The 22,863-nt window shown below is 29.8% G+C and overlaps 1 protein-coding gene across 7 annotated transcripts in view; it reads right to left on the bottom strand.

Annotated features, from left to right (window-relative positions):
• mtd (mustard) overlaps window positions 1–22,863 on the bottom strand; it is a 178,564-nt gene that overhangs the window by 108,575 nt on the left and 47,126 nt on the right. For all 7 annotated transcript variants that reach the window (XM_065512204.1, XM_065512116.1, XM_065512124.1 and 4 more), the window contains exons 3-4: window positions 20,590–21,098; window positions 19,764–20,239 (exon numbers count right to left, since the gene is read on the bottom strand). In XM_065512204.1, the coding sequence (XP_065368276.1) occupies window positions 19,764–20,239; window positions 20,590–20,850 (737 nt within the window). In that variant the 5' untranslated portion in view covers window positions 20,851–21,098. The remainder of the gene's footprint in view (window positions 1–19,763; window positions 20,240–20,589; window positions 21,099–22,863) is intronic.

Below are 22,863 nucleotides of genomic sequence, written 5' to 3'. Positions count from 1 at the left end.
ATTATTTACCGCATAATTTTTTTAAATTAGTTATTTTTATTAAAATAGAAAGTTGGTAATGATGCTGATAATTAAAAGTTAAGCTGGCGGTATTTTATTTCAATAAACAAATTAATTAAAATCACATATAATATTGACATTGATGGTTTTATTTAGAAATAAAATATGTAAATTTTAAATCATTAAAATAATTATAAAGTTTAATTGTTCTTGAAATGAAAAAGAAACATGTGCATGAAATACACAGAATATAAATACTTTTATTCCCTTGGTGGCACATTATTTAATATGTCTTCCCTAGATTACAATTGAATGCTGACTTAATCAGTGCGTTGCCAATTAGAGCGTTGCCAACATCGTCCCTTGGTTACTGGTTTGATTGCACTTAAATGTTTTATGAAAATAATGTTAATGAACTTGACTTGAGCCATGTGTGTGTGCACATGGATTTTTCTTGTTTGAACACCTTTTGTCAATGTTATGTTCCTGTCCACACGAGACATACTCATGTGGGGACAATAAATTGTCCGCAAAGTAAAGTAAATTGATGGCTAGTCAAGACGGGCGGTTATAATGCCCTGTCTATACTTGATAAATAATTATCATAACAATTACTTGACGTTTGTTGTCAAGACAAAGTTGTCTGAGCAAAAGCACTAACAATAACCTGATAATTTTTTATCTTGACAACCATTTTGACGTTTATAGTGACAAAAAATTATCAGTATATCCATAGTGTAAGGGTGTCTCAAAACCTCATACCATTTTGAATTTGCCGCCATTTGTGCAGTAAAGTGTTGCCAACCCAAAAAAAAATGAAGAAACAGTTTGACAGCTGACCGTTTAGATTTATTGAAAATGCAATCTTACACGAGAAAACAATTGATTTTCATTGTTGAACAAATTTTTAAATAAAATGAAGGTTTTATATTCATATAATTTCCCAGTTAAAAATCACAGCAAAAACTACTGTTTTAATTTGTTAAAGAGTTTAATTTCTAAATTGGCATTGCCTACGTTAACAAATTGCTTAAAAATTAATTATTTTTGTGTTTAAATAATGAGCAATAGTATTTAGAGTATTAACTTAACATTTTTTTTTTAAATTTTTGAGGCCATAATTTATTTAAAACACACAAATAAACACATGACGATACAGATTTCATTTTTATGGCAAGTTATTGGTCGGAAATGCAAGTCATCTCTTCATGCATTCAAAACACTTATAAAGACCACAACTTTTGGGACTCATTATACATTTTTTTTAAAGATAATTGTAAACAAGTTTTGAAAAATGCAGCTTAAATTCAATAAATTTAAATGAGAATGCACTATTTTAAGTATTGTATTGAAGTGGTATTTTTTTTGGCAAATTTTGACATTTGAAAGAAATGGAATTTCCAAGAATTTGTTTACTTTTTATACCCTTCACCTTCGTGAGAAGGGTATATATAAGTTTGTCATTCCGTTTGTAATTTCCACAATATCATTTTCCTACCCTACAAAGTATATATATTCTGGATCCTTATAGATAGCGGAGTCGATTAAGCCATGTCCGTCTGTTTGTCTGTCCGCCTGTTGAAATAAATTTTCTGAAGACCTTAGATATCTTCGGGATATAAATCTTCAATAATTCTGTCAGACATGCATTCGAGAAGTTTCATATTTAAAATCAGCACAATCGTTCCACAAACGGCTGAAATTTTTGACCTATATCTGGATTACTAAGTTATTAATATAGACAACATGGATATCTAATGATAAATATTTCAAAGACCGTTGCAACGACATATATAAGACCTACAATGGATCAAAATCGGAAAAAATATTTTTTAACCCGAATTTTTTTTTATCAAAAGTTTTTTTTCCGCTAAATATTAAAAAAAAATTGAAAAAACAATAAAAAATTAAAATTTAAAAAAACAATTCGGAACATTTTTTTCCAAAAAATTAAAAAAACAACTTTGGAAAAAAATATAAATTTTGTTTACCTAAAACCCGAATTTTTTGTTCACCAAAAAATTTTTATTTTGAAGTATAATTTGGTGAAGCTTCGGCACAGCCGAATATAGCTCTCTTACTTGTTGAAAGGTAAAAACGTAACAATATAATTAAGTTTAAGATCAGCTGAAAACGAAAAATGCTCCTGCACCTTTGGCAATTGTTAACAAAATGAGGATTATATTGATTCTTCGTATGACACTTTATAATTATTCGCCAGTGCTTTAAGGTTCTAATAAATAAGTACTTAAATATCACCTAATAAATAAGTCATAGTCGTAGACTAACTCTAAGTAATGCATGCGGTATATAGTAATCTTTGAAAACCATGTTACTCAGTAATTGCAAATCATTGCCAAGTTTTTGCTGCAATCATTATTTAATTTAAATAAATATGAATGTATTTTTATAGTTTATTAACCTCGCCAACAATTGTTTTTAAAAATTATTTTAGTTATTGAAAAATTAGGTCACCACATTAAAATCTATTCAATGTATAAAATGTCAAAATCATTATTAAATTAATTCCATTTTTTATTTATTAATGGCTGAATAATTTAAATGCTGTGTTAAAGTAATCAAATTATTCAATTCTAATCATATTTGTTAATGTGGTGTAATTTATTTGTCTGTGATTTGACGACAATTTAAAGGTGTGAAAACAATGTGTATAAAAATAGTTAATATTTGAAAGTTGGAAAAAAAATTCCATATGGCGGCAATTTATGTTTAGAAAAATTCATAACAAACTAATTTTTAGATCAAGAAATGTAAATTAAGTAACAATTTAATAATAAAATTATGACTATTATAAAATATTATTTATGGTAGTTAGGTTTATAACATATTTTTTGAGAAACTTATCATCTTAAGAAGAAAATGTTTCAATTATAGTATAATCAAAACCAACTGATTTAATTTAGTATTTGTAAAGTTTAATAAATTTCGGAGCTGTTCGTCTTACCAGTTCTTGAAAATATTTGCTCTTAACTATAATCTTCTCTATGGATAGTTTCTTTCGTAGCTAATCCTATATATCTATATATATAACAAGTAAGAGAGCTACATTCGGCTGTGCCGAATCTTATATACCCTTCACCAAATTATACTTCAAAATAAAAATATTAAATATTTTTAGGTAAACAAAAAATTTTTTTTTCCAAAGTTGTTTTATTCATTTTTGTGAAAATCTTTTTTCGAATGTTTATTTTAAATTTAAAAAAAAAAATTTTTGTTTTTTAAATTTTTTTTTGATAAAAAAAAAATCGGTTTAAAAAATATTTTTTCCGATTTTGACCCATTGTAGGTCCAACTTACTATGGTCTTTGAAATATCTATCATTAGATATCTATATTGTCTATATTAATGACTTAGTAATCCAGATATTGGTCAAAAATAGGTAAAAAATCGATGTTGTCCTGGTTTTTTCCTCATATCTCAGCCATTTGTGGACCGATTATGTTGATTTTAAATAGGAAACTTCTCGAAAGCATGTCTGACAGAATTATTGAAGATTTGGATCCCGAAGATATCTGTGGTTTTCAGAAAATTGATTTCAACAGACAGACGGACATGGCTTAATCGACTCCGCTATCTATATGGATCCAGGTCGGAAAATCAAGTCGAAATTTTCGGTAGATGGTATGTAAAAAAAAAAATCAAAAATTCCGGGTAAAACTCGGAAATTTTTTTTGGGTCCTGTCAACTGTAATAAAAAAACAACCTATAGTATGCAGTACAAATTTAGATATTTTATTTGCAAATAAATAAGAACAGGCAGGTGTATATGGGTTGGAGAAACTTGAAGAAATAACATTAGTAAATAGCTACCGGGTGAAGCCGGGGCGGTCAACTAGTTTTATATAAAAGATTCAGGGTTGCTTGTTTGTGAGATTGCAACTATTTCACGTCAAAACTACTGAACTGTTTTAATGAAATTTGGCATACATATAGGTCGTTCTCCGGAAGAAATTATAGTCTATTTTAGGTCTTAATTTATACCCACGCCCACTTTTTGCAAAATTCTATTCACATAAAATCGATCAAAAGAACTATTATGACACATTTTTGCTAGATGCCACGCCTCTATTTACGCCCAGCTTTTATAATCATAATTGTGAAAAATTCACGCCAAACTGCTTAACTAAAAAACCAGACAATGCTGGCTATAAACAGCTACATTAAGAATAAAATATTTCAAAACTTTTAATTTTCGATTTACTTTTTAAGCTGAGATAGTTAAGTATCTACAAAAATTAATAAATTCTTGACAGCTATTTTATAAAAGTGTTCTTGACCTAACTCAACAATATCCCGATTGAGTTGAAAAATTTTTTCATTTGCATCTTTTGTGTCAAACATGTTACGCGCTAATAGTTTTTAGTAATACAATGCGAAAATTTTAAATATGTTTGAAGTTTTATTTAAAAAATGCTCGAAAAAACTTTACGCTTTTGTGCAAATACAATTTTGGCACGCAAATACATCATTGGTTTCAGTAGTCGGCAGTTTTTCCAGAAAATCAGTTATAAATAATAAACTTTGAATCGAAAACTTAACGAATTCAAATCTATTTTGCCTGAAACTTAATTTATAGAGTTAAGACGGTTATGTCGCAAATGTCTGGATATAGATAGCTATTTCAATACTGTTCTCCAATCAATCAATTCGCGATGCAATCTTTAGCTCAAAGTACGAAAGTTGTGCAATTTGATATCTTCCCTTTGTTTGTCTAGTCATGAAAAATATGAGGAAATATTAATTTTTCAATACGTTGCACAGAGGGGCCAAACATACAAATTTTGCGGATTAATTGAAAAAACCAATTTCAAGTATCGTGAAAACTGAAAGTGCCAGATTAAAGAGCACAAAATTCTACATCAGCAGGCAAAAAATTAATGTGAAATATTAAAAGGTATTTTTATAGTCACGTGTTGAAATTACATATTGTGAGAAGAAAACCTAAAAAAATTATAAAAAAAAATAAAACATTGGGCAAATAAATACTATTTGTGATAGGTAATTTAAAAAAATTAACAAATCTAATTATGCATACATCAAGTTCAGGTATTTATTGATATGTTTTGGTTAAATTTAAATTTGAATTATTTGCGGAAGTAGCTTTGATATTAGTTTTTATATTGGAAGTGCAAAAAAAAAAGGAATTTTGTCAGTTCAAATGGACATAAAGTTATTAGCTGGGCTCAGCTGGGCAGAGAATTTGATATAATTTAAAAGCCTGGACAGATAGGCGTTATTTCAGAAAAAATTAGGTTGCGCATCGCTGCGCCTCAGAAGTTACATGTAAATTAGTAAAAGCTTCACCCTTTAAGTCTACCATCAAAAAGCACTTTGCGATTCTGATAAACGTTTTATTGCTGTCGTTGTTGTTGTTATTGTCATTGTTTTTTTTTTGAGATGTGCAAGTGCTGTGATTAATAATACGAGAGTCACGTGTGAGTGAGGCCTGGACGTGGCTATATCCTTGTATTATAATGAGATAAACAATAATAAACTTTTACCAATTACTTTTCTTTATTTCAGTTTAGTTTTCCATCTATTGATTTTCTAATCGTGAATGAATAGCACGCGGAATTTTAACAATTTAACTCTCATGCACTCACGCTTGTATATGCTTGTTTAAAAGTTTTTTATTGTGGTTAATACGAAGTCATCCGATAGCAGGCAATTTAGCTTAATAAAAAAGTCATGTTAGTAAGCGCGATCGCGAGAATTTTAATGTTTTATATCGGGAGCCAGTTATCACTCACGTTCAGATCTGTAGTTTTTATATTGTCACATTTCAAATATTGTGTTGTATAAATTTCACAGCAGTGCATTTAAAGTTTGCAAGTCTTTTAGTGTCATGAGTTGGGAAAGATCTCTATTATTCAACCGCCCATTACTAGTTAATATTTTAAGATGATATAAAACAATATGGTAGTTTTTTTATCAATAAAATGCATAAATTTAGTGTATCTCACTGATGTAGTTCTATAGATATAGGAGAATTAATAATTCATTTGTATGGGGGGATCCCGATTCCACCCTCGTATACCCTTCCGATTTTGGCGGAACGTGTAGTTTGTTCTTAGAGTTACCCACAGCAAAATTAGTGTGCATAACTATTGTAGTTCTATAGATATAGCACAGTTAATAATTATTTCATATGGTGGGTAATTGACTTCCCCCTCCTATATCCCTAAAATTTTGTTACAATATGCGGATTGGTCTAAGGGCTAACCACGTAAAATTTTGCGAGAGTCGCTATTATTGTTGTTGAGATATTAATAAATCCGTAAAAAAGGGGCATTTGACCCCACTGTGCGTTGTTTATTTTATTAAATTTATCTATTTACAGAAAGACTTCTTCAATTGAGTTTATTTTGAAATTATGCTAAAAAATAATATATTTCTTTAAAGAGATAGATATTTTTACCTGCTGTTATGATAAAGATAACATAATACTTGATGATAATCTTTAATTAATTACAACTATGTATGTTGAGCATAAATTAGGTGTGAATTATCAGGAGTCTTTGTTTAACTAAGTAATTCAAGGTGGTGACTTTGCAAAAAGTTTCGTGAGACTTATTATGTAAAAACTCAACAATTGGAAGAAAGACTTACTACTCTAATATAAGATAATAAAAAATTCCAAATAATGCCTCTCCGGGAGGTTATCAATAATGAATCCAAATACAATTTAAGAGGCCGTGATGGGAGAACATTTGTAAGACGCCTGAAGAGAGTGGTCCCCAAGTACAATAAATAAGAGAGTCAAATTTGGCGGTGGAAATATGGGGCTCAATTTATATCATAAAAGATACTATAACTGAAATCGGATGCAGATCAATTTTAAACGATGTAATGTATCTATACCAGCGAAATGCAATGAGCTCTCAAATGAGCTCTCTTGTTTTTATTTTCACATGTAAGCAAGCACACACATTGTATAAAAACAGTCAGTCTCGCATGAGCATTGATAGAAGCAGGTTGTGTTACGCTTTTATGCTTGTTTATTTCATTATTTCAGCTAGTTGTTTTTGTTTTTGCCAGAGAATAATTCTCAACTCATACAACTACAATATCTAAAAACTGTAGTGGTGTGCGTTTGCATTTCGCTGATCTATACTCAGAGAAAAATATGCCCCTTGTTTGGAAATTCCATCACGACAATGATCCCAAACACACTTCTAACGTTGTAACCGAGTGGTTACAATCCAATCAGATACGTGTTTTAAAATGGCCTGCCCAGTCGCCCATCGAACACCCATGGGAAATTGTAGGTCGCAAAATACGAACTTAAAATTATATCATGATGGAAGTTTTATCAGATTGCCCTTATGCGAGAAGTTTTGCTTGACTTCTTTAATTTAAAAAAAAGAAATACCGCTGAAGCACACCAATTGCTCACCAAAGCTTATGGTGAATGTGTTCCATCTGTTTCAACGTGAGATAGATGGTTTGTTCGGTTCCGAAGTGGTGATTTTGACAAGGAAAACCAAGATCGCCCAGGCCAGACAAAAAAGTTTGAAGTCCCAGAATTGGAGGCATTACTCAATGAAGTTTGTTGTAAAACTCAACCAGAGATTGCAAAATCATTAGGAGCTACTCCAAAAGCAGGGAAATTGGGTACCATACGAATTCAAGCTGAGAGACCTTGAGAGACGATTTTGTATATCTATACGCTATAAAAGAAGATCACTTTAGCACAGGATCATTACTTATGGTGAAAATGAATCCATTGCGACAAACTGAAGCGTAAGAGATCGTTTGTGAAGCCCGGCCAACCAGCCGAATCAACACCAAAGCAAAATATCCATGACGCTAAGGTCATCGTATTTGGTGGGACCAAAAGGGTCTTATCTATTATGAGCTGCTTAAATTTGGTAAGACCATCACAAGGAACCGTAATATTCCATCATGACAATTTATTATCACATGTTGCAATACCTATTAAAAACTATTTAAATAGAAGTGGTTGTGAAGTTTTGCCTCAGCCGCCTTATAGTCCTGACCTTGCCTCGTCCGACTACTATTTATTTTGATCGACGCAGAAAGCTCTCTCTGGGACACGCTTTACTTTGGATCAGAGTATCCGAAATTGGGTTGATTCGTTCTTGGCCTCAAAGGATGAGCAGTTATTTTGGCTCGGAAGCTAATATCCACTATGAAAATGGTGGTTATATTTCGTAAAAAATCATTTTTTCAGACGAAGACCATTTTCACTTTTCAGGGTATGTCAACCAGCAAAATTGTCGCATTTGGGCTTCTGAAAATCGTAAAGCGATTATTCGCCTTTGCATGCTCAACGTGTCACTGTATGGTGCCCTTTGTGGTGTGGAGGCGTGATTGGGCCGTTTTTTTTTTTTCGAAGATGAGGCTGGAAATGCGGTAACGGTCAATGGATCACGCTATCCCGAGATGTTAACAACTCAATTTAGGCCTATTATTGATGAGTGGTTTCAACAGGACGGTGTCACACAGCCAATGAAACGATTAATTTATTGCTAACCAAATTTCGCGATCGCATATTTTCACATAAATCAGCTGTTAAGTGGCCAACCAGATCGTGTGATTTAACACCACTGGATTATTTTTTGTGGGGCTATGCTAAGGCCAGTGTCTATACGGAGCCAATCGAATCGATTGCAGCCTTAAAACCCAAAATCCGTGATGTGTTTAACGAAATAGACCTGCCATTTTGCCAAAAAGTGATTAAACATTTTGTTGAAAGAATCGACATCTGTCAAGGTGGTCGTGCTGGATATTTGTCAGATATAATTATTCATTCATAATTGCAGAACTTTTCTGTTCGTAATACAATAGCGCTATTCACAATGTAGAGTACTTGGCCTGGTAATGTAGTAAAAGAGCACAATATAAAAAAAAATAAAAACAAAATACATTAGAAATTGAAATGTTTGTCAATAAATAGCTTTTCTGCTTTTTTACTAGGCTAAGTACTCTACATCGTGAATACCGCTAATAAAAATTTGAATCATTTCTTGTTGAATCAGTTCTTGTTGAAAACCCCTTTACATTTAATACATTTTTAAAGCTATTTTGTAATGAAAATTAATTAAAGACTAGTTGAGTGACTCAGTAATGAATTAATATTATAAACAATGAATCATAGATGACAACTAGATAGGTAACGGAGAGCCAAAACCTAAGGCTGCCGTCAAAAACCTAGTACGTGAGAATGTATTACGATGCATTTTGGTATTGTATTATCTATGTATATGTGTTAATTATTTATTGTATGGAATGAATTCCCAGAGCAATGAGTTCAATACGTCTGAAGTATTTAGGAATTAAGCCTTTGAATTAATTCATAATGAATTCATTAAAGGAATTATTAAAAGATACAATTTAATTTGTTTTTGAAAATTTAATGAAGAATTAATGCTTTCAAACTTTTGTTTAAGAATCATTTTTCCTAAAAATCTTTGTAAAAAAAGGAATAAATTTCATACCTTTGCTAATTCTATTATTAATTGCGCATTTATTTATTTATTATAAACATGGCTGGAATGTACCTATGTCTAAATTGTAAAAAAACCTTATTTTTTTGGTTTATGTAATTAAAATTTCATTTAAATAATACATAGTATTATTATTATTTTTATTGTATCAGCTGATTTTGTACATAACTTCTTTTTTTATTATTTGTAAAATGAAACAAACAAAAAAAAAGCTGGCAGGTATATACTATAGTAAATTAACTTTATTACTATTACTATATTTTTTTGCAAACGTAACAAACTCAGTAAATATTTATTTATTTAACAACAAAACAAACAAACACAGTACAAATATAATTGTTAACAGTAGTTGGTCCGTCTGTCTGTCACTGGCAAAATAGTGAAGTTGGCAATGCGTGAACATAATTACACAAACAAATACATACAATTTAACAAATTTGTAAACACATGGCTGCCGTATTTTAGATTTGTTGGTACATTTTAAAATTTAAATTTTAAGGAATTTAAATAAAATATATTAGGCGTTTTATCACTGTTTTTTTTTAGTTTCGTTTTTGTTGAGTTTAAATATTCAAATTAATTATTATAGATAAGACAAGCAGTTTTTATCAAAGAATAAACTTGACATTGTCAAATTTTTTTTTACTATTTCTATAATTAAGTTAAATTGTGGGTTTTAATTAAAATTTCTATTTAGAATTTTAAGTTATTGAATATTAATTGATAAATATGTTGTACTAGGTTGTTAAATAATTTGTTATCATTTAAAACACTTGGAAAATTTCACTTTTTAACGCTTTCTTAGAATAGGTATGTAGGTACTTTTAAAAGTAAAATTAAATTTTAATATTTTGTTTAATGATTGATTATTGTTATTTTGAATATTTTATTTAATGATTATTATTATTGGTAGATATTTTAAATATCAATAATATTTAAAATAATTTCTTTGTCTTTTAAGTTGTTTTTTTTTGTTGTATTTTCTTGTAAATTTCACTCGTAATATCGTGTGTGTCTCTATGGTCGACCCGTTCGCGTTAAACTAATTTAATAAAATTTGTATAATAAACTGTTGTCTCTACTTTCTGTCATAGTGTTTGTTGTTGTTTGTCATTTCCACAGTGTGAGTGATTCTTTTTAATTTCATTTTTTACAATTGTTTGTCATGGAGTTTTATTTTGTATTCATCTGCCATCCGTTCCATACAACCAACCAAAGCATGTACTATTTGTTGTTATTTCTGTGTTTTATGCGTTTTCTCTTATTTTCTCTTTCTCCTTTTTCCCTTATTTTTTTGTTTTCCAGCACTGTGTTATCATTTTGTTTTGTTTTTAGCTTCTTTATTTTATTTTTTTGATGTTTTTATTTTGTATTTGTTGCCTCCAGTTTCGTTTTTATCTTTTGCTGATATTAAATTGCCCCCGCTGCACACACAACAAACAAACAGTATGAAAATGTATGAGTTCATTCACTCACCACTAGTAGTTGAAGCACACGTCGACCCTTTTTGTAACACATTGCAATCAATACATGGCATCCCAGCTGACAGTTGATGTTCTGATTTATTTTGAAAAAGTATCAAATTGGTGACCACCATTAAGATTTGTAAATGAAAATTTAAAAAAAAACGGAATGAAAAATATTTTTTTACTTCAATTTTAACTGAAAAATGTCACATTACTAATAATAAATCAAAAATTTCGTGAGTCTGGGCTGTTCCACTAGCTTGGAGGATCCACACAAACATGAGTTTAAATACGCCTCTAGGATTGTAACCTGCAATCCTGCGAGGAAAGTGTTTTGAAGTGGCCTGGTCTCAATCCCATAGAAATTTGTAGATCTCAAAATAGATCTTTAAAACTACTGGATGATCAAAATTTTGAATATGTTAAAAAGTATTTAAATTCAACAAATATCTCTTAGTGTAGCCTTATTAAAAGGTATAGGAAAAGGTAAAAAAATTGTTTGCAAAGATCTTAGAGTTCAAATAACTTCATAAAAAGAAATCCAATGCTGTAAAACCACACGATCTAGGGGAGGTTACTGAAACGAGAGAGAACAGGACCTGGATATGTCTCATGCTTCACGGGCTGTACACATAAATATCATTATATTTAAACCTAAAGAACTCTGTTGTCATGTCGCAATATCGAGCATTACTCAGTGCTTGAGCAGTCTAATTTTCGAAGAAGTAGGGATTCAATGATGATTCCAGTTTAAAATCCTCTCCAAAAAATGACACTTGATGGATTAACAAAGCCATCAAGTAACAAGTACTTCAAATACAAACTTTAAATATTTTTAGGTAAACATTTTTTTTTTTCAAAGTTGTTTTTTTAATTTATTGGAATTTTTTTTTTGTTTTAAATTTAAATTTTTTTTTTTTAAATTTAAAAAAAAAAATTTTTGAAAAAAAAAATTCGGGAAAAAATATTTTTTCCTATTTTGAACCATTGTAGGTGTAACTTACTATGGTCTTATATATGTCGTTGCAAAGGTCTTTGAAATATTTATCATTAAATATCCATATTGTCTATATTAATGTCTTAGTAATCCAGATATAGGACAAAAATAGGTTAAAAATCGAGGTTGTCCTGGTTTTTTCCTCATATCTCAGCCATTTGTGGACCGATTTTGCTGATTTTAAATAGGAAACATGTAAAAGCATGTCTGACAGAATTATTGAAGATTTGGATCCCGAAGATATCAGGGGTCTTCAGAAAATTGATTTCAACAAACTTTTATTATAATATATTGAAAATATTGTTCAACAACTAACTGTCAGCTGTCAAACTTTAGTACTCAAATGGCGGCAAATTAAAGTTTTGCCTGAATTTAACCCTATGTCTGGATAAGTTATCAATTCTGTGTTCCCTTATGAATTTGTCTAGTTTGAAGATCTTTTGTCAATGTGTGGACCAAGGTCCATTAATAATGTCTGCGCAACTAATGTGAATTCGTCTTGAAATGTACGTTTGGTTGGGTATTGTAATCAATTGTTTTTGACAAACTCAGTATAGTTTTATAGAAACAAAAACAGTAAAACTGTTTGTTGTACAGTTGCACTGATCTATTTAATAGACCTTGGTGTGGACAAGAAATAGTCCGCTAAGTAAACAAATTAATGACTTGTCAAGACGTAGAGTTAGTACTGCCAGATAGATCTTGTCATTAAATGGCAACACTGATGCTCCAAGTTAACCATTCATGATGAGTGACAATTTAAAAAAAAACAACTGAAATAGCAGTTAATACAACTAAATAAATTAATAAAATGAATTAATACTTCATCAACACTGTCTTTACAAACTCACTCAACACATCACTAAACTTCCAGCTGTTTTTTTTATGCAAAATAATCATTAATTTTATAGGGGTCCCATTGTACATTATTATACCGTAAAATGTACATAAAATTCTACACAATTTACTACGTCCACAAACATTAATTTATAACTTAACTTAAATAATAACTAACATAAATTCATTAATTAATTTAAAAAAAAAAACAATTTTGCACCTCTTTAATTGATGACGAAAAACTTATAAATATTTATGAGAATATTACAATCTTTTCAAGAAAAATATTTAATAAAAAATTTTTTTTCATCTTTTTCATACATATTTCTTGTTATTAAGAAATAAAACGTAGAATTATTGGACATTGTAAACACATTAATTAAAAAAAGATGTTGCCTATACTTTTTTTAAAATGTTAAAACTGCCAACAAATTGTAGCTGTCTCAATCTACTACATAGTATTTGTTGTTGTTAATTTATGTCCGTCCGTCCGTCCATGTGTTTGGTGGGTTGTTTGCGTTTTAAATGCAAATTAATTGCACTGGATATCAGAAAAGTAAATAAAATTTATTATCGTTTATTTCGCAACACAAAACAACACATGTTATTTTAATGTTTTTATTATTATTATCATCATTATTATTATTGTTAAATATTACTTTAAAGTGTGCTGTTTTTAATAAAAATATATTGTAGCATTTACAATATTTGCATTTAAATAAATATTGTAGTTTACTTGCTAAATAATTAATCGATTTTTTAAACTAGGTTCAATTAAAGTCTAAATTACAATTGCGCGTAGTCTGTCTGACAGTGCCTCTGACTACGTTCAATTCTTCGATACAATTTTTATCGCTGTTCTCAGTCTTCAGAATCATATTTTTTTTATATTTTTATACAATTCACCGTCGTGAGAAGGGTAAATATAAGTTTGTCATTCCGTTTGTAATTTCTACATTTTTCATTTCCGACCCTATAAAGTATATATATTCTGGATCCTTATAGATAGCGGAGTCGATTAAGCCATGCCCGTCCGTCTGTCTGTCCGTCTGTTTGTTGAAATCAATTTTCTGAAGACCCCAGATATCTTCGGGATCCAAATCTTCAATATTTCTGTCAGACATGCTTTCAAGAAGTTTCCTATTTAAAACTTCCACAAATGGCTGAGATATGAGGAAAAAACCAGGACAACCTCGATTTTTGTCCTATATCTGGATTACTAAGACATTAATATGGATGTCTAATGATAGATATTTCAAAGACCTTTACAACGACATATATAAGACCATAGTAAGTTGGACCTACAATGGGTCAAAATCGGAAAGAATATTTTTTAACCCGAATTTTTTTTTCTCCAAAAAAAAAAATTAAAAAATTTTTTTTTTTTAATTTAAAGAAATTTAAAATAATAATTGGAAAACATTTTTTTGCAAAATGTGAAAAAACAACGGGAAAAAAAATAAATTTTTTTTACCTAAAAATAATTAAAATTTGTATTTTGAAGTATAATTTGGTGAAGGGTATATAAGATTCGGCACAGCCGAATATAGCTTTCTTACTTGCTGTTGTTAATATATGTACGTAAATAAATGTATATATAAAATACTAAAAAATACAAATTTATTAATATTTTTGGGAATTTCAACCTCTTAATTGAATATTTGGAAAAGTTTACAATGTATTATCAACGATTCTATTAATCCTTATCACTCATGGTAAGGAGTATAACAAAGATGTTTTCAAACATTAATCTATAAAATAATTTCCATTTTAGTTCTTATAAACTCAAAACAATGGGCCACGATTACAATCTCTTATAAAAACAAACACAAAATCTTTATAGTGGCCTATGAGTCCATTTATTTTATGAGTGTTATTATTGTACTACTACGAAATTAAGCTAATAAAATTTGAAATATTACTGTTTTAACGATTGCCTACGATTTAGAAGGCCAATAAAATTTTGAAAAAAAAAACAAAACACATTCCCAAGTAGTATAAATTAAATGTTAGACCAATGGAAACGATAATGTCAAGCAGAGTCATAAAACATTATAGCAATTACTTAGCTGTATAAACAAAAATTTTTAAATAATAATATATAGGAAATCCTCTTAGATAAATAAAATACAACTCTGTGGTTTATAGCAGAGTTGTAAAATTATAAATATACGACCACAACAGTAAATTAAAGATAATACAAGGTTTACCACTTGTTTAAAGAAAATAAATAACACAAAACTCAATTATAAACAATCAGTAGACATTTTCAGCATTTTAAAGAACTGTTTTAAATGACCTACATATAAAATTTCCAAGATTTTTGTTTAGTGGGCTTTAATATTTTCCTGTGGTAATCATTAATCTTAATCATTATAATTGTTATTTTACAGCATTTATTCTTTCTCATTTAAAGCTTATTAATTATGTTTATTAGTCTACCTTTAGCTAAATATTATCTTTAAAGATTAATAACATTGGCTATGGATATTTTATGGCTTTGGTTTTCATTTCAGCAAGATAAGACCATTATTTGAAATTTCCCTTTGTTTACCTTATAAACAACTTAAATTTGATAAATATTATAACATCTCTTTAAAAAAAACTACTTATACTTAATCTTACCACATTTTTTTTATTACATTGGCTTTAACAAATTATTGTTATTATTATTTTTGCATTGTTTATTTTTCAATTTATGATTTAATTGTTCAAAAAAAAAATCGCGTGCCATAAAACGTGTTTGTTTTTATATAAATATGTATTTTTTTTTTGTTTTCTTTTAAATAAAATGTTTACTTTCATTTAAACGCCAACAAACAAAAAAAAAGTTTGAAATCAAACTCAATTGACTCTTTTGGGTGGGTCTTGTAATGTAGATACAGGGTATTAATAAAACTAAAATTGCGTTGTTATATAGAAGACTATATTAGACATTAGAAATCAATTGTCAATGTAATTCTATACAGAAATATTCTCTTAATTAACTATGACTGTCTATTTTACGTTGCAATGTTGGGACTAAAGTCGCATGAATTTAGGGTTGCATTTTTAAAATGCTTATAAATAACATCTCTGTAACATTCATTAAGCTTTTTATTGCTAAACTAAACAAAAAGATCAATAAAGATGTTCTGGCTGGAATTTAATTTGCATCAATTAATAGTAAATATAGTTGTAAACAAGTATTTATATTTAAATAGGAAAATATCTATAAAATTTACAATGTAAGCAGAACTATTAAATATAATAGAAAGGAATTTGTTTACATTTCCGATCTCTATTGTTTATTTATATAAGAACTCGTTTAATGGCAACTTGGATGGTAAAGATGTTATATACTTTCGTATTCAAAATTACCGCAGCATCCCATAATTTTAAACAGAATTCAAGACTCAGAATGATGTGTTGCTCGATATAAGCATGTCCATTCATGCCGTGTTAATCTTCTTTACTTTTAATTTCGCCATATTGAAAAGAAGAGAGAAGAGAATTTTGTGTATAACAGATTTATCTATAGATAGACATTTATATGTTTACAATAGTATTTTCTATAAACAATTTTGTGTATTCTTAGTCCGTCCAGGTTCTTCTAGGGACTGCTTCCTTTAAAATCTATTTTACCTTGTGTGTTAGAAAGTTTCGTTTCAATGTGACTATGCTTCTAACACAGTATGTCGATTTTGCTATTATTAAGGATTAGTCCATATGAAGAGGTTTTGTTGGTTTATTCTCGTAATTTAAACTAGAGTCTTACTCGTGAGGACTTAAATATAGCATCTAGAAACCTATGTAATTATCTCAGACGCGTGGAGACGTGGTTTAAAAATTGGAAAATACTAGTAAATGTAATCAATAACGTTTACACTTAGTAGAGGAAGCTGTCCACCAGTGACACAAAACAGTTTGAACATCCCACAGTCTGATCATGTTATATACCATGGCCTTAGTTGGCGTCGGCACATAGAAGCCAAACGGCTCCACATTAAACTAAAAGCTTCTAATTTACACTGGCTAATCCAACATCAATCGAAATTAAATTAATTAACTGCAAAGTCATCCTGTATAAGACAGCCTTAAAGCCAATTTGGAAATATGGAATCCAATTCAAGCAATATCAGTATAGATCTCATACAATCCACAATCCAATATTCTTAGAATCATGACAGCAGCTCCATTTTACATAAGAAATGAGAACATCCACTGAGACTTAGACGTGCCTTTGGTCAAGGATGCGTAGAGCTGATAGATAGCCTTTCGCAAGGCTATCTAGGCTGCGTAGAGCTGATTTACTACTCTTCTAATTATGATTCTCCATTGAGAGAACAATAGTTGTTTAGTTGTAAGATGTAATTACTTATTGTAAATCCTAGACTTTGAAGGCAGAAACGATATTATAATAAACGTACAAAAACTGTTCACAAAAAGACAAGCTGTAAAAGACTGGCTTATTCTATAATTTTAGAAGAAAAAAAAGCCTACTTAAAATATTTGAATCTAAATATCATAGACAATGAAAACACAGACGAACTATCCAATATATTGTTACGAAATTGCATTATCAATTTGGATTTAATGGTCTGTAACGTCTGCTTGCAACATTCATCATGTTTATAAACATTCCAGTGCTTGAGACTTCTACTTATCAACAATGTTGATAACAACATTAACTAGTTCTAGAAATAGAACATTTTAGTTTTGTCCGTTAGATAATTCATGAAACTACTAGAAGATGGCACTGTGTATGTAAATAGTAACAGAGGAGTTAATATATTGTATGCATTGTTATACCTAACATCAACTGTATTACCAGTGTGTTTTTAAAGTGTGTAATATAAGTGTGTGTATTAAAAGATAGTGGTTATTTAAATTGTTGTGTAAATTTAAATAAAGAGTGGTGACGAATTTTAAACTGCTGATCGTTTTTATTTGCAATTAAAAGAATACGGTTTATTTAAAGAAAATATACCACCGATTTTAAAAGGTAAAAACTTAACAATATGTTCCACTATGGATATAGTTGTCAGCTTTAATAATGTTAAACTCTTCCGGAATTTAAAAAAAGGACACATGAAATGTGCACAGATTCATGTCACAATGACATTGAATAGACTACTGAAATACTATCGGGGAATTATGTTAAAAATAGAATGAATAAAATTCTGAATTTGAGAACACCATTATAGATCATATTGAATTGAAGTCACTGCTTATAAGCAATTGGTTCTTAGGCAATGTAGTCTGTGAAGGGGAGGACGAAACTTTTTGCCAGTATTTCAGCTTTTGGTCGAATAAGACACAAATGTTTATTAGGAGTTACAATATGCAAAGGCAACCAGAACACTAATTGGGTTGGATAGGAAAAGTCTCAGGTTAAGGTACGTTTCCGTATACACCGTAATGAAATTTCATACATTTGTACAGAAAAAAGTTCGTTTCTTAAATCGGCAACGAAAATTGGGAACGAAACGGCACCGATCAGTTCAAGTAGGTTGTTTTCGGTGCTGTAGGAACGAAATTATTTTAATTATTTTTTTATTTCAAATTTAAAGAAAATCAAAATGAATAAAAAAAATAAATTTTCTTTATTGGAAGAGGAAAAAATAATAGATTTTGTCAAAAATAATGATATTCTATTTAATGTGCGACATCCAAAATAAAAAAAAAATCGTTTCTGTTTTATGCCGCAACGCACCCAACTGAAACGAAAACGAGAAGGTGACGAACACCAACGTTTTTCAGTTTTCGTTATCGGCGCCGATTACGGTGTATGAGGAAAATTTAGACTGCAGGATCTCAGGAAAAATGGCTAGGTAAGAGGACTTTTTTTAGGTAATAGGACTCTGAGAATCCCAGTCCATACTTATATCCTGTCATTCTTTTTCTTATTTTTTCTTTGGAGTGGGTCTTTCACTTTAATTATCTTAATGACTCCTGACTTTTTTATTTTTTTTTCTCCAATTTAATTTCTTCCCTTCACTTTAAGTTCACATCGAGTTATATCTCTTAAAGGTATAACAATGGATCCTATGGGTATCCGAGTGGTGTGTACTTCCATAGATCACACCCCCTCAAATATATCTATGTATCTAAGTACAATACCAAATCTGAAACACGAAGGGACCGATCAAATGCAAACAAAACCTTAAATATATTAATGACACCGACTAGAAGACCCTGAGGTGTAACGTAGATGAAACTGGGTAATCGAAATAGTCTCTGTAGAGCGCAAAATGTAACGTATATTCGGCTATCGTGAATACCTCAACTCTGAGATATGGAATGTGGCTTTTGGGCAATGTGGTTTGTAGGGCATGTGGAGAGTATTACGAAGTGCAGAATATTACGAAGACTAATGTTTATTAAGATATAACTAACCTGTTAAGGTCTCCAACTGTAAGACTCTGAGGTTGGCCAGGATAATCTCTTAAAAGCGCGCATTTGGTAAGTAAATTCGGCTTTTGTTAAAACTTCTTTCTATGTTAATGTATTTTAAAAGTTAGGATATTTGAATTCTTTATATTTTGTTGTACCCTTTTATTTAACATACCAAAAACATTCATTAATTTCCTTGTTATATTTTCGTTAATTCTTTCCTTTTTTTTAGTTTTTTGTTAAATTTGACAGGATTAATGTATTCATTAAAAATTGAGGTTAGATTATTAATGGGAGGCATAATAAATAAAAAAATGTTAAAAAAACGTTACATAATAAAACAACAACGAAAAAACAAACAATAACAAAAGAAAACTGAAGGTTATTGAACGTTATTAACCAAAATAAAGAGAAGAAAACAGAAAAGAAATTAATAACACATATTTTAACGAATAAATTATTAAGAAACATGCCGTTATTAGGCAGCAATATATAATTCTGACTGGTCCTTGGTTAGCAGCATATTAGCATTAAATTCACAAAATTTCCAGGTTAATTAAAACAAAAAAAATTATAAAATAAAAAAAAAATAATCACCTGTTTTTAATATTCTCGGGCACAAAGATATTCCACCACGAGTGACGTTTTTGTCGGGGAAAATAAGCGGTATGATTGGGATCAACATCATCGTCGGTTATATCGACGGACGAGCCGATGCCTGTTGTACTATCATTGGTCAAATCGGTTTGTGAATTACTCTGCTCCAGTGTGGAGAAACTAACTTCGTAGTTCTTGCGACGACGTCTATCTAATTTGGTTTGCAATGAGCTGCGTCTGCGACGATTACGTTCTTTATCGATGGGCGTATCATAGGAACCGGTAACGCCCATGCCCTTAACGACACAACGTATATTGGTGCCATCATCGAAATAGGATACCTTGCCGGGTTCATTGGGCGATGAGGCGCGTATATTCTCCTCGGAACTGTACACAACATCGGGTGAGTTGGGCGTATTGGAGGCATCACTTTTTTCATGTTTAACAGCGGACTCGTAGGAATCTTTGGATGAGTGCTGGAAACAGAAAATATGAAGGTTAATAAAGGGTTTTGAATGAAAAGTTGATTTACAATGGGGCCTTCACTTGTGGCTATTAAAATGGAAATTATTAAGTTATACAGAATAAAAATTCCCCGGGAGTTTTTTCCCTTCTCTTATTATTAACATTGAATTTGAATAGGAAAAATGGGAAAAGGGAAAAAACTCCCGGGGAATTTTTATTCATCATTGGACTGATAGTTTCTGTTTGGAATTAAAGTGATTTTTAACCCTTTCAAGTCATTCAATTTTGAAACAAGTGAAATCCCTTGCAATCTTTAGAAATAAATAAATTTGTTTTTTTTTTGTTATAGTTCAATGCCTACCTTATTACTATCACGTCTCAGGAAAGCCGTTGCTATTGAACTGCGTCTCTTTTGACTCTTATCCGATTTGCTGGAGAACAAACTCAGGGCCAATGAACTGCGGCGCGGTGGTTTCTGTGGTGGCAACTTGGCATTCACATTCTCTGTTATATTCTCCGATTCATCATCATCGGCATGCTCATCGATATCGACCAATGATGGTATAGAGGCACTGGCCCAATCCTTTCTCAAACGATATTTCCCACTATCTATGATACTCATTTTGTATGGTTTCTTAGGTAGCTTTTGGGGCTCCGTTTTTGATGTTTTAATAAATTAGTAGTAGGTACACAAATTAAAATTATTAAAAAAATTAAATTTAAATAATAAAGGGGCGGGACTGCGTAATCAACCAGGATTCGCGTTTAGACACTCACAAACACACACGCACTATCGCACAATATAAAAACAAATTTTAAACGTCTTCAGCGTTTTTATTTAAAAAATGAAAATAAAAACAAAATTTTAAGCTAAAAAAAGAAAAGAAATAAAAAATATTAATAAAAAATTAAAAAAATAAAAATTTTAGGTTAAAGTTGAATTTTTGTGTAAAGAAAAAACTGTGAATACTGTAACTATTTTAAAGCTTTTAAATCTCCGTTTAAAATCTTTGCTAATTTTTAATTTGTATTTACGGTTTTATTTCTATTTGTTGTTACACGTTAATGAATTAATACTACTCAGCTATTTAGTTAAGCCCATTGCATCTGCATCTGTCAATCACCTTTTGTGTAATTTTACACTTGCACGATCACTTGTGATCGTCATCATTATCATTACGTTGTAATTATCATGTTGCCAGTTACACAGGCAGTTGGGCAAATACTATTTACATTTATATTATAAGTTTTACCCCCCCTCCCCATTTTATAGTGTAATAACTTAACAATTTATAAGAGTTTGAGTCTGTCATGATGTTAGACAGACTGAGAGACAAACAAACAAATATTTTTTTTTATTTTCTTTAATTGAAAGTGATTAGCAACTGATTATCGTAGATTTTCAAATTGCTGTCATAATCAACTTAGGAATTTTTCTAACTAGTATTTGAACAATTGAAAATTATTGTTGAAAATGAAAGTGTTAGTTTGTTATGGTTTTGGAATAAATGTTATTGTTTTTTTTTTTTTTGTTTAAGTTTAGTTTGAGGGTTAAGTTCTAAAGTGTTTAGTTAAACTTGCTTTAACTAGTTGGAATAAAATTTCAACAATTTGTTTTGAGATATTATACACCCTAATACAAAATTGCTTGCTGGTTTTATACCTTTCGCCTTCGTGAGAAGGGTATATATAAGTTTGCCATTCCGTTTGTAATTTCTACATTTTTCATTTCAGACCCTATAAAGTATATATATTCTGGATCCTTATAGATAGCGGAGTCGATTAAGCCATGTCCGTCTATCTGTCTGTTGAAATCAATTTTCTGAAGACCCCAGATATCTTCGGGTTCCAAATCTTCAATAATTCTGTCAGACATGCTTTCGAGAAGTTTCTTATTTAAAATCAGCAAAACTTTTAAAAAAAAAAAAAAAATTTTATAAAAAAATTTGGAAAAAAAAATTTAAATTTTGCTTACCTAAAAATATTTAAAAAAAATTATTTTTAACTATAATTTGGTGAAGGGTATCTAAGATTCGGTACAGCCGATTATAGTTCTCTTACTTGTTATATTTAAGCTGTTGAAAGCTGTATCATTCTAATCCATTAACTATTGTTACCTTAACTTATCTATAGAAAAAAATCACATTTAAACATATGTATGTTATATTAATTCCTCAGGGGAAAAATGTTTTAAAAATTTGCGTGCCACCATTCAAAACGTCCTAGAACCATAAATTGTTTCAACAAATATCAATTTAGTTAACTTTAAATGCAGGTTTATGAACATTAATTACCATAATTCAATTTCTATTAAAAACTTTTGTTTAACTATTATTTAATATCAGAAAAAATTACATGAATTATCATCATCATCATCATTGTCTTATTGAGAATTTCACACGAGTTTTATTTTTTTGTATTATTAAATGTGTTATATTTTCTCAGTAGATTTATAAGATATAGCTAGAGGTATTACTAAATCGCCCCCTGTAATTTGTTAATTTAGAATAAACAAAATGACTGAGATTATTTGAATAATATAAGGAAAATGTGAAAAAACTAGTAGTATTAAAAAAATATAGTAAAATCTAAGTATTATGGAAATTATTATTATTTTTATAAACAATTAGTAAAG

Source organism: Calliphora vicina, chromosome 1 (assembly GCF_958450345.1).
Source record: "Calliphora vicina chromosome 1, idCalVici1.1, whole genome shotgun sequence".
Lineage (NCBI taxonomy): Eukaryota > Metazoa > Arthropoda > Insecta > Diptera > Calliphoridae > Calliphora > Calliphora vicina.
The sequence above is the reverse complement of the archived record's forward strand: the minus strand, read 5'-3'. Positions and strand labels throughout refer to the sequence as shown.